The following is a 17,268-nucleotide window of genomic DNA, read 5'->3' on the forward strand; positions in this document are numbered from 1 at the left end:
TACCTTAAAAAACAGCTTCCCCCAGAGCCTTGAAAAAATTCCCATAGACTTTAATGGAGCCAACATTTTTCAGATATATGGAAAAGCCACAAACAAACAAACAGCTCTCTCTCCCCCCTCCCCTGCAATTTTCTGGTATGGGTTTTCAGCTATTGGGGGGGGGGGGTTCAATAAACTCAAATGTAAAAAAATACCAGAAAAAATAGTGCATACTCCTAATCACAGTGCATATCCAACCAGAACCTGAACTTGATATGCTGATGGGGTCTGAATTTGCTGAGACTGAGGCCCATTCCACACGGGCCATAAAGACTGGTGTGGGACTGGTAAAAACACCATTGTGGGGGAGGACTTCACACAGCAGCCACAGCTGGAGCGAAGCCACAACAGCCCACCTCCCTCACAACAACGTATTCATTGAGCAAGTCTTTTGTGAACAGCACCGGGTGGATGCCACTATTTTCCCTGTTCCACTTTAGTTCCTCTCTTACCATCTCCTGGCTACTGCCACTCTGCAGAAGCCAGGGAACATGCCTCCTGGCCTCTGCCCCTGGAGTCATCACCATGGCCACGGGGGTGTGTCCCCTGGCCTCTGCAGAGTGATGGCAGCCGGGATGTAGGGGTGAGCCCGCGAACCCAGCAGAACCGTAGAAAGAGCTCCTGGAATGCCGGTGCCAGCTATGGCCTTCTGGGCGCACTCGCTCCCCCAACCCCCGTTCCCCCTTGAGTCACGGGTCATGAACTACCTGACTCACGGTCACCAGGTGTCCCAGACAAAGGGACAAAAGGGCTCTTGCCCCCAGGTGAGGATTAGACCCAGACGCGGATGCTTCCTCCTGCACGTAGCAGCCTGGTGAGATCATGCATCACATGATCATCTCCCGCTCTCCCGGTCTCCCGGTCTCCCGCCTATCCGACCCCTTTACACGCCCCTAATGAAACCCTAATAAAAGGTGCGAGAAACTGGCGCAGGGCAGAGTTGCCAGGATCACGGGATCCCGCGCTTCCTGCTACTGGCTCTCTCCACCAGATGATATCTCCGCGTCTCGTCTCTTCCTTGCGGCGTCGCGGGCATGACTTCACCGGGAGAAGGTAAGAAGGGACCTGAAGTGGCGGGCCCCATGCAAAGGTGGCCTTGCAGGCCACTGGGGCACTGGATGCAGGACAGCGTGCAAACGGCACCGTCGTTCCTGCGGTCCGTGCAGAATGGGCCGAGAAAGAGACCTTGCAGTCTTAGTGGTTAGCTCAATGAAAATTTGACCCAGTGTGCCGCAGCAGTGAAAATAGAAATTATGCTAGGTACCATTAAGAAAGGGATTGAAAATAAAATAAACAAAAGGACAAGAAAGTGAGCATCATCGACATAGCAGTCCCCGGTGACAGCAGGGTCATTGAAAAAGAACACGAGAAGGTCACTAGATACCGCGATTTGAAAATAGAGCTTCAGCATCTATGGCACAAACCAGCTGAGGTCATCCCAGTGGTAATCGGCATGCTGGGCGCCATCCCAAAAAACACTAAAGCAGCACTTGAAACATCTTCGAATTGACAAAATTAACATCTGTCAAATTCAGAAGGCAGTCCTGCTGGGATCCGCACGAATACTACGCCGATACATTACAGCTTCCTAGGCCTCTGGGTGAGGCTCGAATTGTAATGAAGGCCAACAACCAGCTAAAGATCTGGCAGCTGTGAAATCTACAATAATAATAATAAACCCCAAAAGGATTACAAAGAGGTTCCTGTTAAGCAAGAGAACCCAGTGAGACCCAAAGCTCCTACATTTTCATCGAAGCGTATGAGAGGCCATCTTATGTATAATGGAGCACGCGAAGTCAGACTCCCACAGTGAGAAGCTTAACAGTGACCCATAATGAAGTATTCTCAGCCCACTAATGGGAATGTGAAGACTTGCAGCATTTACATCAATATGCACAGTGTTTATATCATACATAGTGTTTACATCAATCTACGGTCCTCATGTGTAATTGAAAAAAGTCATCCTGTACCTTGCCGCTGTGTCGTTTCTTGCTGACTGAAGGAGAACCAGGCTGGCCGGGGCTGGGAACAGAACTGGAAGTGGCTGATGTGGTGCCAGAGGGAGCACAAGAGCCCTTGTCCATTGCTGAGGAGGCCACTAGGGGGGCCTGCTGTAGGGAGACCTTTTGCAGCTCCGCAGCCAATTGCTTTGGATCAACTCCTGGGGACTTAGTTTTTTCCACTGCAGGTAGAAGGGATTTTTGTGCTGAGTTCTGCAATTCTCATCTCACAAATAACAATTACTATCAATTTCAAAATGAAAGGAACTTGACCTTCCCTTCCCTTTTCCTCCCCTGTTGCCTATCCTTTTTATCCATCCTTCCATTTGTATGAATGTGGTTTTTAAGGGACAGAGTTCAATTTTAATGGTATCCCTTAGTGCAGTGGTGGCGAACCTTTGGCGCTCCAGATGTTATGGACTACAATTCCCATCAGTCCCTTCCAGCACGGCCAACTGGGAATTATAGTCCACAACATCTGGAGTGCCAAAGGTTCACCACCACGGCCTTAGTGGCATTAATGGTGCCAGGATATGTTGTGGACTTAAGGGTTTTTAATTAACGTTGTACACTGCCCTGAGCCTGATTGGCGGCCTATAAAACAAACAACTGAATGAATAAATAAATAAATGTATGGCTCTTCTTGATTTCACAGGAGATATAGGTCCATTCTGCACAGCACAAATAAGACGTCCTGAGGATGGGAAAAAAGGCATCTTGGGCAGGAACTTTGCACAGCTTTCCCCCCCGAGATGTCCTCAGGATGCCTTATTTCAGCTCGAGTCATCTTTTTTTTGAAGCCGCTACAATGTGGACTTTTTTTTTCTGAAGTTATGTGCAAGTCATCTCCTTCCTGCTGTCTCCTGGCAGGAGCTGAGGAGAAGTCTCATTTTTCCCACCCAACCATTAAACTCTCTTGCCAGTTTCCTCTGCTACTGGCACCTGGCGTTTCATGGTGCTGCAGGAATTCTCTGTGCCTGCAGCTTTTTGCTTAAGATTTCCCTGGGATATCTGCTCTGCAGGCTCCGCTGCTGGGCATCTTTTCAGCCCCAAAAGTACATAGTTGTATTTTGCTTGTCCTGTCAATTCTGGCAAATATAGTTTCCCTCTTTTTAATGTTCTTTTTAATTTTTTGAATGTCCACCATATTACAAACAACTACTTGTCACACTGTTCCTTCATCAGCATTAGCAAAATTTCAGCCAAAATTATCCTCCACTTTACTTTGGACAACTGAATAATGTGGCCATTCTTCAAGTGTCCTCTACCTACAAAGAAGGTTTACGAGGGAACTTTCTGCCCAGTAGATGCAGTCAAGTCATTTTCTAAAGGAACCCAACGTGTTTGCTAGCAGAGTTTGGGGCACATATAATTTCACTTACCAGTTTTTCCTGGGTCAAGCAATTCCAGATGTTGGGGATTCTCAGCATCTGACAGCATATTGAGATCCCTATAGGAAGCAATAAAAACCTGAGACAAAAGGAGCTCTTCTTGTAAACCCTCACTGTATCATTAGAATAATTAAATGAGACATGAGATATGGCAGAACGAAGCTCCTAAGCATAACCTTTTGAGGCTGAAATTTCACATCTGGAGCGCTGCAGAAACAAACAGTGGCTTGGAGTGGCTCAATGCAGATTACAAACATTTCTTAATTTCATTTATAATTACCATTTCCATGCATTGTTTATCTTTTAAAAATACTTTCACTCACAAACTGCTTTACAACAGTCCTGTGCATTATTCTGCAAATCATTAACCTGAGCTATAATTGCTTGCCGAAAATTGCTCAGGGTTGCATTTCCATATGGAACTTAATAAATTTCATCTATAAAATCTGCTAATTCCCAGCCCCAAGGGCAAGATTCTACTGTTACATTTATTTGAAAGTAAATCAGGTTCAGCGAATCCCCCTCCCCTACTTTCTGTTTATACTAACTTGCCAGACTTTTCTGCTTCTTGGAGTTAGCTAATTACTTCCTGGAAATCTCAGGAGCTCAACAATAGATCCTTTGGGAGGGGCAGGAATGGGGAAGCTAGAAGTATGCCTTTATTGTTTGCAACAAATGTGATCATTTTTTTAAAAAAGAAACTCTTCATGATCACATAATTACAAATACAAAATATTATGAGCAATAAAATACGAGCAAGTTGTGGCTAAGTGCAATGGAAGAATTGAAACCTTCCCTATCTACATCCATTCGTAGGAAGGGAATCTGTTCAGGTACACCAGGACTCCAGGTACACCTGTTTCATATGCCAATAAAGGCTTGTTGTTGTTGTTGTTGTTGACTCCATGAGTAGACAGGAAGTAATCAATTAAATAGCGCAGAAAAATCAGGGGCTGCTTTAAATCAGCAAAGATGGTAGTGGAGGAGCAAATGGTTTTCCACGGGAAATTTGTGATGCATATTGTAGAATGGTGTTTGTTGAAGATCTCCCTACTACCACCAAATTTTCTCAGACACACAAGTGCTGCAAGTTTGGGGCAGCAATCAAAATGGCCAAAAATATTTGCTCAGTAAATTGGTTTTAACTTGTTTAGGAACTATTGTACAGCCACCATTCATAGGTCAAATTAAAGGTAACTGTATGTCCTTAATATTTATGTAAGGTATACATTGATTAAAGATCAGTTAAGGTGATATACCGTATATACTCGCGTATAAGCCGAGTTTTTCAGCCCTGTTTTAAGGCTGAAAAATGCCCCCTTGGCTTATACACGAGTCACTGCTTACCAGCTGGCTCTTCAGGCCTCTGGCGAGGCTGGGGGCGTGGCAGGGACAACCTCCCTGCGGCTGCACAAGCCGCTTGTTGCTGCCCTCCTCGGAGGGTGAAGGGGGAACCCTGGCTGGTTGGGCTTCCTCAAACCCCAGGAGGCAGAGGGAGCTCCTTATTTGGGCAGTGACTCCCCCTGATGTCATTGCCCAAATAAGGAGCTCCCTCCACCTCCTGGCTGGGTTTGAGGAAGCCCAGTCTGCCCGGAGGTAGAGGGAGCTCCTTATTTGGGCAATGACATCAGGGGGAGTCACTGCCCAAATAAGGAGCCCCCTCTGCCTCCCGGCTTCCCACCTTAGGCGAAGTCAATATGTTTTCCCAGGTTTTGGTAGTAAAATTAGGTGTGCCTCGGCTTATGCACGAGTCGGCTTATACACGAGTATAAATGGTATGTTAAAAATCCCATTAAAGCAAAATTTTATATATGTGGAACCATCCACAACAAAACCCTAAATCCTGCTTCTGAACAGTTTATGAGGCTGATCTCTCTCTCCTCTTAGAAACTTCCATACTACACTTGAGAAGCAAGTAGTAAGAAACTGAAGTTTTGTGGAAAATTTGTGGTCAAGTACTGGGGTATAACTTCCCTTGAAGATATTTTCCTCATTAATTGAAAGGCACATGTTGCTAGAGTTTAAAGGGAAAGAGATTTGCAGACATTCAACAAATGGGTGGTTGACAGTCCAATTTAACTTCAAGTGTGAAAAAAATCTCTTAAGATCTGAAAAAAAGGCAGGAAATGACATAAAATGGAATGTAACAGGTTGACTGCAACGTCATCTGTTCATAAGAAGAAGAGTTGTTTTTTTATGCCACACTTTCCTCTACCTTTAAGGAGTCTCAAAATGTCTTACATACTCCTTCCCTTCCTCTCCTCACAATATGAGCCTGGTGAGCCAGGTGGGGTTGAGAGAGTTTGGAGAGAATTGTGACTGGCCTAACTTCACCCAGTATGCTTCAAGTATAGGAGTGGGGAAGCAAATCCAGTTCACCAGATTAGAGTCTACCGCTTACATGCAGGAGTGAGGAATCAAGCCCGGTTCTCCAGATTAGAGAAAACCGCTCTTAACCACTACACCATCGGAACAAATCACAACAACTGTGGATTAAACAGTTAGTTTGGAACCAGCCCCAATTGGATTTTGTTTTTTTAGTCAGAGATAATCGAATTCCCAAAAAGAAAGAGATTCATTAAACCCCACATGTGATTTGCAATCATTTACAGTAGAACGTGGATCGTGTTTGAAGACAACCTTACTTTTCATATTTGTCTATTATAAAGAACAAATAAATCTTCCTTTAAAGGATTGTCGAAGGCTTTCACGGCCGGAATCACTTAGGTGCTGTGTGGTTTCCGGGCTGTATGGCCGTGTTCTAGCAGCATTCTCTCCTGATGTTTCACCTGCATCTGTGGCTGGCATCTTCAGAGGAAGATCCTCTGAAGATGACAGCCACAGATGCAGGTGAAACGTCAGGAGAGAATGCTGCTAGAACACGGCCATACAGCCCAGAAACCACACAGCATCTTCCTTTAAAACTTGCACCAAGTTTTAATATATACAAAGATGCTTCAAAGTACCAAAAGCTCCTTTTTGATAATTGTGAATAAAAAAGCCATGACAAGCTGAAAAAAATGGAAACAAAAAGATGGGGAAAAACTCACAATCTTACACATATTTCTGCTTCCCCACTCTGTAGATTGATGATACTCTGAACTTCTTCATATGTTTTGCCAGTCAAGGGAATGCCGTTCCATTCCAGCACTTGCATTCCTAGGGAGGGCATAACATGGTGAAATAGAGTTATACAACATCCTAGATTTTGTCTAAGGTCTTTACCATATGTTAAAGTGGAAGATTTGAAGATAAATTTGGAATAATTCAGTTTCAGCTTGTCCTTGAGGTAGATTCCACCCAGCAGATTTATAACAAATTATTAAACGATTTATTAGATTTATTAAAAGGGAAAACGAGTTCATTTATAACAATTGCAACTCGTGATCAATCTGACGTGTAGAATTAGCCTGATATCTTCAAAGACTTTTCACTGCACAATGACATGATTTTTAAACAGCACCAATGTGCCAACTTAACTCTGTACATGGCCTAACAGGTAACCCTTGATGCATCTTCACTTACCCAAGTAACTGAGCCAAAAAAGAAAGGGAATAAGGATCATGGGAGAATGGAAAAATACCAGCAATGAAAATCATGTCTTTATATACAGAAGGGCCCTTTGTCAACCGTACTCATTGAGTGCCCTCTTAATCAGAGGAAACACAGACTGAAAACATTACTATTAGGTTCATTCCGCACATGCAGAATAATGCACTTTCAAACTGGGGGGAAAGAAGATAAGAAGCAAGCCTTTATTGGCATAGACAACAGTACAACAATAATAAAAAACGGATTAAAAAGCACATACAATACAGGAAATAAATGTTAGGTCGAAGGAAATCTACTGGCGTTTGGTAATTTCCAGGAGAAAGTCTGCCACTATCATACAGAGAGAAGGATCAGGGTTGTCCAACAAGTAGTGTCACTTTCAAACTGCTTTCAATGCTCTTTGAAGCTGTGCGGAATGGCAAAATCCACTTGCAAACAGTTGTGAAAGTGGTTTGAAAACGCATTATTTTGCGTGTGTGGAAGGGACCTTAGATACGAACCAGGAGTTAACTTATAATGTTGCCAAGAATACTTGACTAGCAATTAGGATTACAAATAACTGGAAGAAGATACTCTGATACAATAATCCTTGAGTAAAGTTAGATCTTTCCTCACTGTTGTGGTACTGTTTTCTGTATTTTTTTTTTAATGACTAGTCGCAGCATTTTAATGTTTTGTCAAGGTGTTTTAATGTTTTGCCGAGGTGTTTTATGTATTATGCCATAGAATATTTATTTATTGTATTTGTTCTGGCCAGTGACTGCAATTAATAAATCAAAATCGAGAATCATGCCTTCATGAAAGAGGTCTTTGGCACAAAGCTAGGAAGAGATGAGGCTGGTAATCCGGCAGGAGGGGAGAGGACGGGTCCAACTGAGCAGGCACAGTTGGCAGAATCCTGTGTGGCAGCTCTTGGGGCACTTATGATATGCTTCCCGCGTGGTTCCTTCTGCATTCAGGGGAACCTTGAAACAATACCGCACCCAAGCTCCACAGCAGGAAGAGATACAGTCCAGGAAAAGCCTTTACCACCTGTTTCTACTAAAGGTAAGGGCAGGATAGCAAAATCCCTACAGGCAGCCAATTTGTAGCACGGGTGCTGCAAAGAGGCGTTTGTAGGCCATCCGCCCTAACTCTGAGGGCTCTGAGGCTCAGCTGTTGAGCAGTCAGGCCTGCATTGCTGTATACTGTTACTTTCTCTCTGGAAGATGCCAAGGAGATAAAGAAAACCAAACAAGGGGAGAGAACTGCAATATACAGCAGTGAGCACAAAAGTAGTCCTCCCCCATAGTCTGGACTTGGTTGGCACCTCCTTACCAAAAAGGTTGGCAACCTCTGCTTGGTTAGTCAGAGATGGCAAGAGCGTGATGGGCAGGCATTTTCTAAAAGAAGTCTTTCCTAAGCCCTTCTTTGCTAGGCTATTGGGGGTGGTAGTGGTGGAAACCACGATTTTAAAGCAGAATCCTTCTGTACAGATACCTAGAGACATTTCCATTTCTAGAATCATGATCTGTATCCCACCACTCAGCAAAAGTTTGAGGACTTCCTGCTGATGCAAGAGCCTGAGAGCCAAACTGGATGTTACCTTTCTTTCATGTGTTTTCACACACTTTCAAGTGTTCCCTGCAGACACACAACAGCTCCAGGGAACTGTTTCTTTAAAAAAGAAAGAAAAGGAGAGCCCAAACGAGTTCAGAATGGTGCTGTGAGGGTAGAAAGGACTTCTGATTCCCCTTAAGCAGTTTAATTGTGTGAAATTCATGCTGGGCATGGAGTTATTTCACCCATTTTGCTACACCATGTGAACACATTGCAAGAACTGCTTTACATAATAGAAGGTTTTTTAGGCTGGAAGAAATTTTCAAATGTTGCCGAATAAAGATACATGCTGCCTTTTCTTGGTACTCAAAGAGACAAATGGAAAAAAAAAGCTATGCTCCAGTACAGCTAAAGGAAGTATGATATAACCTTTGGAGACATAAATAGAATAAGTTTTTACAGGGCAACTTACTAAGTCTAAAAATCTATCATGCAGTACATGTGCATATCTACCAGTCATTTGCCTGCAGGAGTGCTTTATTTATTTGTTTGTTTAGCTTTACAGAAGACAGTGTTTTAAACTGATAAAGATAACTATGCAAAATCAAACATCACTGCATTTTCACAGCAAGAAAGCCACAACTCCTTTATCTGCTTCTACTTACACAGATAAAATAGAATTGCTTAACTGGTCGTATGTGTATTTTGAGAAGCTGTGCACATGATAAATGAGGAAACAAAAAGAGAAGAGAAGATGATTAAATTAAAAATAAATAAATTCACAATATGAAAAATGACAATGCAAAACTTGCTTAAGGAAGACTGAAGGTACAAACTTGTTTGCTGCAAAATATTAGACTACAAAGTATGACCACGCAGTGGCGTAGTGCCAACGAGCGCGACGCCCCGGGTGGAACAGCGGAGGGGGCATGGCCAGGCTGCAGAGGGAGAATGGCGTGGCGTGGCATTCTGGGGCGGACGGCGCTGCAGCAGGGGTACAGGCGCAGTTCCCCCTTGCTCCACCTCTGTGGCCACAGGATCCAAGGTACTGCTTTACAAGGATAATGGTCAAACCCAATAATGTTCTTTGTGAGCAGATACTATATTCAGGAACCACCTGACCTCAACTCCTCTGGGCTTCCATGAATGACATGTATTATGCATGTTCAGTGGTGGGATCCAAACATTTTAGTAACAGGTTCCCATGGTGGTGGGATTCAAACAGTGGCGTAGCGCCAATGGGGCTGCGCGGGGCACGACAGGGGTGTGGCCGGGCATTCTGGAAGCGAGGCACTGCTGGGCAGGGATGTGGCAAGGATGCAGCCACTGCGCCGGTCCTTGGGTGGGAAACGAATGCACGCAGGTGCAGGCTGCCACGCACACCGGTGCACCTCCTGCTAGACTGCTTCAAGTTCTACGCTACTGCTGAGAGGAGGGGCGTAACTAAGGCAAAAATCACATGGCAAAATCACCAATTAGTAACCCCCTCTCGGCACACGCAAATAATGAGTAACCTACTCTCGGGAACCTGTGAGAACCTGCTGGATCCCACCTCTGTGCATGTTAGTTAAGAAGTTCCAGGAGTGATTAATAAACCCAGAATGTACCAACCCTGAGACCAACTATTAAGATACCAGTTTAATAGATTTGAAAAACCATCTATCCTCCCTGTACCAACAGACAACAAGATTGTACAGAGGCTCAAGGAATCCTTGGCTTGGATTGATACAGAAGGGGAATCTTATGGGCAGGCCCATAACCATGGCGGTGCAAAAAGGGGCAGGGCATCAATCATTTGTCATACCTCTGGAAGCTGCACTAAGGTTGGTGTGAAACCCATCACAAGTTTTTCAAATGTAAATTTGCTATGCAAAAAAAAAGGAAGAAGCTGAGGTTAAAAGGTGTGAATCCTACTTGAGACTCTGGAAGGTTGCTGCCAGTCAGAGGCATAAGACTGATTAACAAAATAGTTTGATTCAGCATAAGTCAGTTTTATGCGTGCTTCAACCTAAAGTTTCATGTACCCCAGAGCAGGAAAATGGAAATACTACTCCAGGGAACCGGAAGCATCAACAGTCAATGGCCCTTTCCACACAGGCACTTTAAAACTTTTTGGGGCAGGAACTAAAACGCTTCCTCCAAGGAATTCTGAATTGATGTTTCCCCAAAACATTTGAAATGCATCCTCTTTGCTAGTGATTCTTTTGGCTGAAACGTTCTAAAAAGGCCTTCATTTGCCTGTGCTGTCCCTTTTAGACGTTTTCCAGCCCCTCTGCCTTCCCTGCATTGCCTCATCGGCATCATTTGTGAGCTTACTCCTTGCCTGCAGAGGCCCCTTGACCTGAATTTGGAGCATTTCAGAGCGGTTTTGAGATTTTGGGGGGCTAAGTCTTCACAGCATCAACTACAGAAGACTCAGGGAATTGCAGCATGAGGCTACAGAGCATGGAAGCACCAATTTATCCCTGCACAGGGAAATAACAGAAACACAGAAAAGGGCAGCCAGGAATTGTCTCACTGTGGTGAGTATGAACAAAAATCATGTTATTCAGGGGGATCTAAAACATTTTCAAATGTTTTAGGTGACTTGTGTGGAAACAGCCAGTGATTGGCCTGGCTAATGATTGACTCTTTTGAGCCTTCCTAATTCCAGTGGCACATTGAAGAAGAAGAAGAGTTTTGGATTCATATCCCCCCTTTCTCTCCTGCAGGAGACTCAAAGGGGCTTACAATCTCCTTGCCCTTCCCCCCTCACAACAAATACCCTGTGAGGTAGGTGGGGCTGAGAGAGCTCCGAGAAGCTGTGACTAGCCCAAGGTCACCCAGCTGGCGTGTGTGGGAGTGTACAGGCTAATCTGAATTCCCCAGATAAGCTTCCACAGCTCAGGCGGCAGAGCAGAGAATCAAACCCGGTTCCTCCAGATTAGATACACGAGCTCTTAACCTCCTACGCCACTGCTGCTCCTATTGGTCAAGGATGTGGTTATGACTTTGGGTGCGATGGTGAGATGCACTTCTAGGTTCTTTGTGGCAGTTTTTCTTTATTACTGAAACTTTTTTTGGTATAAATGTAAGTTTATTAATCCACTCATTAAAAAGCATTACATAGTATCAAAAATTTGTTACAATTTATGATTTATCAATTAACATATAACCATACATAACATTCCACATTTTCCTATATGCATCTATATTTATATGACTTCTCATTCGGACATACTGAAACAGCTGTACCATTTATCTTAACTTTTATATTTACTGAGACTTTCTGATGCTTACAAAAATACATATGAAATTCACCGTGCTAATTTTATTTCTGCATGAATCATGCTGGAGCTCATTATGGCTACAGAGACCCTAATTTTCTCTCCTATTCATAATTAATATCCATTTCAAATTGTCTCCTCTCTCTGCCCCTGTTCTTTCTTAAGCCTTAGTGATAGTAATTCATGGGTCCTCATGGAATGCATTGATTTACTGAAACATCCCCATCTCTAATTGTCAGGAGGGTATCTGTTCTTAATTTTTGCAAGACTGGGCAAGGATTATGACTAATAATTATATTTATTTAGACATTCTAATGTATACATTATATAACTAACTTTTAAAATGACTGTTCTTAGATATTGTTAGTCATCTGAAGTTTGCAGTAGCGGGTGGGGAGAGGTGGGCTAAAATGTCCTGCATTTATTTATTTACTGCTTTGTATTGTCATAAAAGCGACCACTATTTTAACCCTTTCACTCCCTAGAACATAACAACACAGGAAAATAGAGAGATATCTGAATTCTTGACAAAGTGCAGTCAGTGGGAAAGTATGGCTAAATTTTTGAACACAAACAGTGCGCAGAGATATTTGCCGGCACGCTATTTTTTTGGTATTATTTGTCACCTTACCTTCCATAACTTTCCCCGTCTGTTCAGCACTTCCACCAGGCAGGATCTTAGCAACGTAAGCACCAATTTCGCCATTGGCTCCAGGGATGTCTTTCCCACCTACAACTCGGATCCCCAGCCCATTGCCTGCATTCAGGAAAGGAGGAAAAGAAAAGCCAAGATTTATCTATCTATAGCATTTGTACGTACTTTTCTAGTAAAATCAGTGCATAAAACATGGGTACTAATGATTTGAAAAGCACACTAAAATACTAAGAACTGTGCTTACTTTTGTAGAACTGGAATTGTTTCTAAGCTTCTGCTGAACCCGAGGTAGGTAACAATAGTCCATTAAATATAAAAGCACAATAACAATAATAAAAATAACAGAATGACCAACGACATAACACAAATTATATAACCAGCAAAAGCCCTTACTGTGGAAAATCAAAGCAATAAACCTATTACTGAACCCAGTTCAGTGCCAACTAAATGCCCTCCAACGCAGTTGTGTTCTACATTCTCTCCTGAAAACAGGCATAGTAGAAACCTATCTGCTATTCAGAGAGACTATTCCAAAGTAAGAGATTGGCCATAGTGGAGCAAATCCAAACCCAAGGAGAGGCAATCAGGGATGCCCTGTTGTTTGGCACAGGTCTGCTACTTGGAAGTTATTAGATCAAAATTAGTCACATTTAAGTAATAAACATACCCTGGAAAATACGAGCATTGCCTCCAGCAAGGCAGGGTAATAAGTTGCTTGTTTCACTGTTTGTTGTAGTACTTTGGGGAGAGAACTGAAAGATTGCCCATAGGGATCAAGTCAAGACGATACTGAATTCAAGGCCCTGGCTCCTAATATTGCTGTCAAGCTATATTAAAGTCATCAGAGGAAGGCAACTGGTGATCTACAAGAAAAGAAAGCTATCTGCTCCTCTCAAGCTCTTCGTCTTATGTAAAAATATTTATACTTTTGGGCCAGCCAACCAGGCAACCCAAACGCAGTTTGAATATCCCACGGAATGAAAATCATCCCAATCTTGGGCAGTTTTGCTTGGGCAGATTAAACTTTTCTAAGTAACTAAAACTGTTTTTTTTAAAAAATACGATTTTCACGTTGTGTTCCCACTCCAGATAGTAAATATAATACCAAATCCTGTGCAACTCTACTTTCCCCTCCCCGAGCCCGCTTTCTCAACATACGCTATCAAGAAGAAGAAAAAAGAGCTACAAATACTCAAGTAGGTAAGCATAAAGATGAAGAGAAAAAAGAGGGAAACAGAGGGAGAGTGAGAAATAAGTAAGGGGAAATAAGAGGTGGCAATATGAATCCAGCTAAGCAAGAATGGAGAAGGTGAGGCACAAGTGCTCAAAGAGTTACAAGAGAGCTGGCCAGATGGAAGAGGGGCTTCTGGTCTGTTGCGTGCAATTCTTTCCCTTACACAGAGATCTAACATATCACTGACCCAATCATTCACAGAGGGAAAAACACAGGATTTCCAGTGCTGCAAGATATTCCCCTTGGCAATCAAGGCTACCCTTTGAATTTATAGCACTTGACATTTGGGAAGTGCCCGTAGAGATGGAATATGTCCTAGCATTAGATTATTAGCTGTGAGTGGATCATGTGAGATTAATCTGAGATTCAACATCTTGCCAGAAATGCACAATGTTGGGGCACTCCAAAACATACGAACCAGATTGGCTCCAGGAGTTGGCAGTGCCAACAGGTATCCTTCTCAGCAAAACCTAGGTGGCAAAATATTTTGGATGAAAAGCCTTTAAATGCAAATCTAATGCAGTAGATTTAATCGATTTATGTGTATTTTGCCACTGAGACTAGAACAGGGGTAGGGAACCTGCGGCTCCCCAGATGTTCAGGAACTGCAATTCCATCCCAGCCTCTGTCCCGCGTGGTGGCCATGCTGGTGAGAGCTGATGGAGTCCCTGAACATCTGGAGAAAACACTGGAGTTCTAGACTAAGTAAACCTTGAATATATATGTAGTGAAATAGATCTCTACACCAGTCGCTTTAATTGATTTATGTATATTTTGCCACTGAGATTGGGATATTCAGTTCTAAATTCCAGAATGTACTTCGTTTGGCTTCTTTAAAAGTTATATATAATAATAGGCTTCCAGTTCTACCCTGAAGATGGTGGACACCTAAATTCAGAGCTCCTTTGTGGATAATTATTTGAGTCGAGAAACAAATGCTAGTTAAAATATAAGTGCTCACTGGAAGCGCTCTACTTGAAAGTTGCCTTATTTTATCTGTTTTCCTGGAATGTTTTGGTAAATTATGAAGCTTCTTCAGCAAAAGAAAACAGATGGGAGTTTTGTGCAGAAGAAATTGCTCAGGTTGGACTTATTTATAGGCTTAGGAGTCACAGCTTAGACATTTTGGAGCTGCAACTTACACATATTTGATTAATTGAATTCTGCTGCACTCCATCCATGGGGTGGACCTAGATTTTCATGAAAGCTTTTGACAGTTTCCCATGATCTTCTGATAGGTAAGATGGAGGACTGCAGATTGGATTGTAGGTTAATTAGGTGGATGGGGAACTGTTTGGAAAACTGCACATAAAGAGTAGTTGTCAATGGCATTTCTTCTGACTGGAGGAGGTTCCAGTGGGGTGCCACAGGGCTCAGTTCTCAGTCTAGTACTTTTCAATATTTTTAATAAATGATCTGGATGAGGAGGTAGAGGGAGATCAAACTGGGAGTAGTGGGTAGGACATATATTATAAATCAAATTTTGCCTACAGTTCACCGAAAAATGGATGACAGTTATTATTGTTGCTTGAAGTATTGCTGCATCCCGTCAGGCAGGTGGAAGAACTGATCATTCAGTATTCAAACTATTGTTAACCACTGTGAGCAGGGCCCTTGTACCTATAGAAGCCATCATAATTGTGTAAAACCCGTGGCTGCAACCCGCGGCTCTGCAACCCGCAGTGTTCTGCAACCGGCTCTTTCAGCCTTATACTGCAGCTCCACGTGGCCCGGAGGTCAGAGGGTAGCATGGGTGTGTCCCTCCAGGAAAGGTGAGTGGAGGGGCGAAACTGGAGGCTCCAGCTTGGTAGATCTTTGGGGCAATGGAAAACGGGTCCAAATGGCTCTTTGGGTGATAAAGGTTGCTGACCCCTGGTGTAAAAGAAGTAGGAGTCATTTGTCTCACTCTTTCCAGACAAGCTAGGCTTGACAAAAATGTTCTCCACATCATATTCACTTCCATAGCCTGTGCCTCTCAATATTACTCTATGACTATGTGTCTACTTTTGGAATCTAGCAGTGGGGTCGGCGTTTTTTTTAGCTTTAAGCTGGATGTGTGACCTCACCTCTTGTTTTTACTGTTTACGCAGAGCCGCAGGAAAGTCGGACCCAGATTTGGATCATTGGGCATACTAACGTCCACTGGGCTGGCGCTTACGTGCACTCAACTCCTTGGGGCACAGACCTGAACCTTGGGAAGGGTGTGGACGTCATTTGGCTCGGCCACCGGGGCATGCGTTGGGAGGCGTTGCCAGCTATTTGGGAGGTGCTTCAGAGGTTTGGTGCACCTCAGGGGCTAGTCATTCACCTGGGTGAGAATGACCTCCCAGCTTTGAAGGGCCTGGAACTGTCCTTGTGGATGGCGGCTGGCCTCCGTGAAGTCCTGGAGTTGATTCTGGACATTTGTCCTGCCTTCTCCCAAGGCTATGATGGAAAGCTGCATGGGAGCCGAAAAAAGTGGATGCGGCATGCCGCAAAGTGTGCAAGGCGGGAACGCAGGTGTGCAAGGTCTGGGAGCTCGGTGGTAGCATTATCCCGCACCCTGTGATAACCACCTGGGAGCATGCACTCTTTTGTTTGGATGGTGTGCACCTATCTGAAAGAGGGCTGGAAATTTGGCTGCGTGCTGTACAGTGAGCGCTCTTGGACTGGTTGGAAGGCTTGCGAAGCTGTGGTGGGAGCTGAAGGGTCAGCTCTGTGGCAGTTTGGGCAGAGGAGCACATCCTGGTGGGGAGGCTGAAGTTGTGCGCCGACCTCCCCGTGATTGGGGGCCTCCTTAAGAGGCTTGGGGTGGGGCGGGCTCATGGCGCATGCTGCGGAGGCCTCTGACACCCCAGCAGTTAGGAGGCCACAAGGGCGGGCGCCCCGGTGGCCCAGTACCACTCTGTCCTCCCCAATAGGGATTGGGGTTGTTCCCGGGATCAGCTGACCTGCTGCTGAACAATGTGCTCCTCTTGCTTGCCCAGCTTCTGCTTTGATAACAAAAAGGGCTGTAGGCCATTTTAATTCCAAGACGTGTCCTGTGGTTATTCACCAAATGAAACCTCTGCACATCTGGGCGCAAATGGCTTCTTGAAAAAGATGCCCTTCGTGATATTAGCACGGTTTGCCAATTAAAGCTTTCCTTGTGGTATTCTCTGGTTAAGAAAAGTAATATTTTCTTCCATTTCTGAGTTGATCTTACCACTGCCTCATTAAGAAAAGCATTCTCTAGTACATGTCTTTAAACCATACCACCTAAGATCTTATAGCAGTGGTGGCAAACCTTTGGCACTCCAGATGTTATGGACTACAATTCCCATCGGCAGGGGCTGGTGGGAATTGCAGTCCATTACATCTGGAGTGCCAAAGGTTTGCCACCATGGTCTTATAGGGCAGATTCCAAAAAATACCTGTGGAGCAAAATCTTTGGCCCTGTGGTCTAAATCAGGTCGTTCATTTGCATAAAATAGGAAAACCTCAGTAAAAATGAAGGAAATGATGGTCTGTGAATGTGGAATGGGGGAGGGAGGAAACTGGGAAATGAGCACTTGAAGTGTGCTTGGGGAAACATCATTTAGTGAGACAGGAAAGCATGATGTCTTTTTCCATT

At 43.9% G+C, this 17,268-nt stretch overlaps 1 protein-coding gene across 3 annotated transcripts in view; it reads right to left on the reverse strand.

Annotated features, from left to right (window-relative positions):
- The window catches only part of PCLO (piccolo presynaptic cytomatrix protein), a 177,491-nt gene that overhangs the window by 33,038 nt on the left and 127,185 nt on the right, over positions 1-17,268 (reverse strand). For all 3 annotated transcript variants that reach the window (XM_048501408.1, XM_048501407.1, XM_048501406.1), the window contains exons 10-13: positions 12,419-12,544; positions 6,481-6,589; positions 3,422-3,489; positions 2,010-2,221 (exon numbers count right to left, since the gene is read on the reverse strand). In XM_048501408.1, the coding sequence (XP_048357365.1) occupies positions 2,010-2,221; positions 3,422-3,489; positions 6,481-6,589; positions 12,419-12,544 (515 nt within the window). The remainder of the gene's footprint in view (positions 1-2,009; positions 2,222-3,421; positions 3,490-6,480; positions 6,590-12,418; positions 12,545-17,268) is intronic.

This window comes from Sphaerodactylus townsendi, linkage group LG06, assembly GCF_021028975.2.
Source record: "Sphaerodactylus townsendi isolate TG3544 linkage group LG06, MPM_Stown_v2.3, whole genome shotgun sequence".
NCBI classification, from domain to species: Eukaryota; Metazoa; Chordata; class Lepidosauria; order Squamata; family Sphaerodactylidae; genus Sphaerodactylus; species Sphaerodactylus townsendi.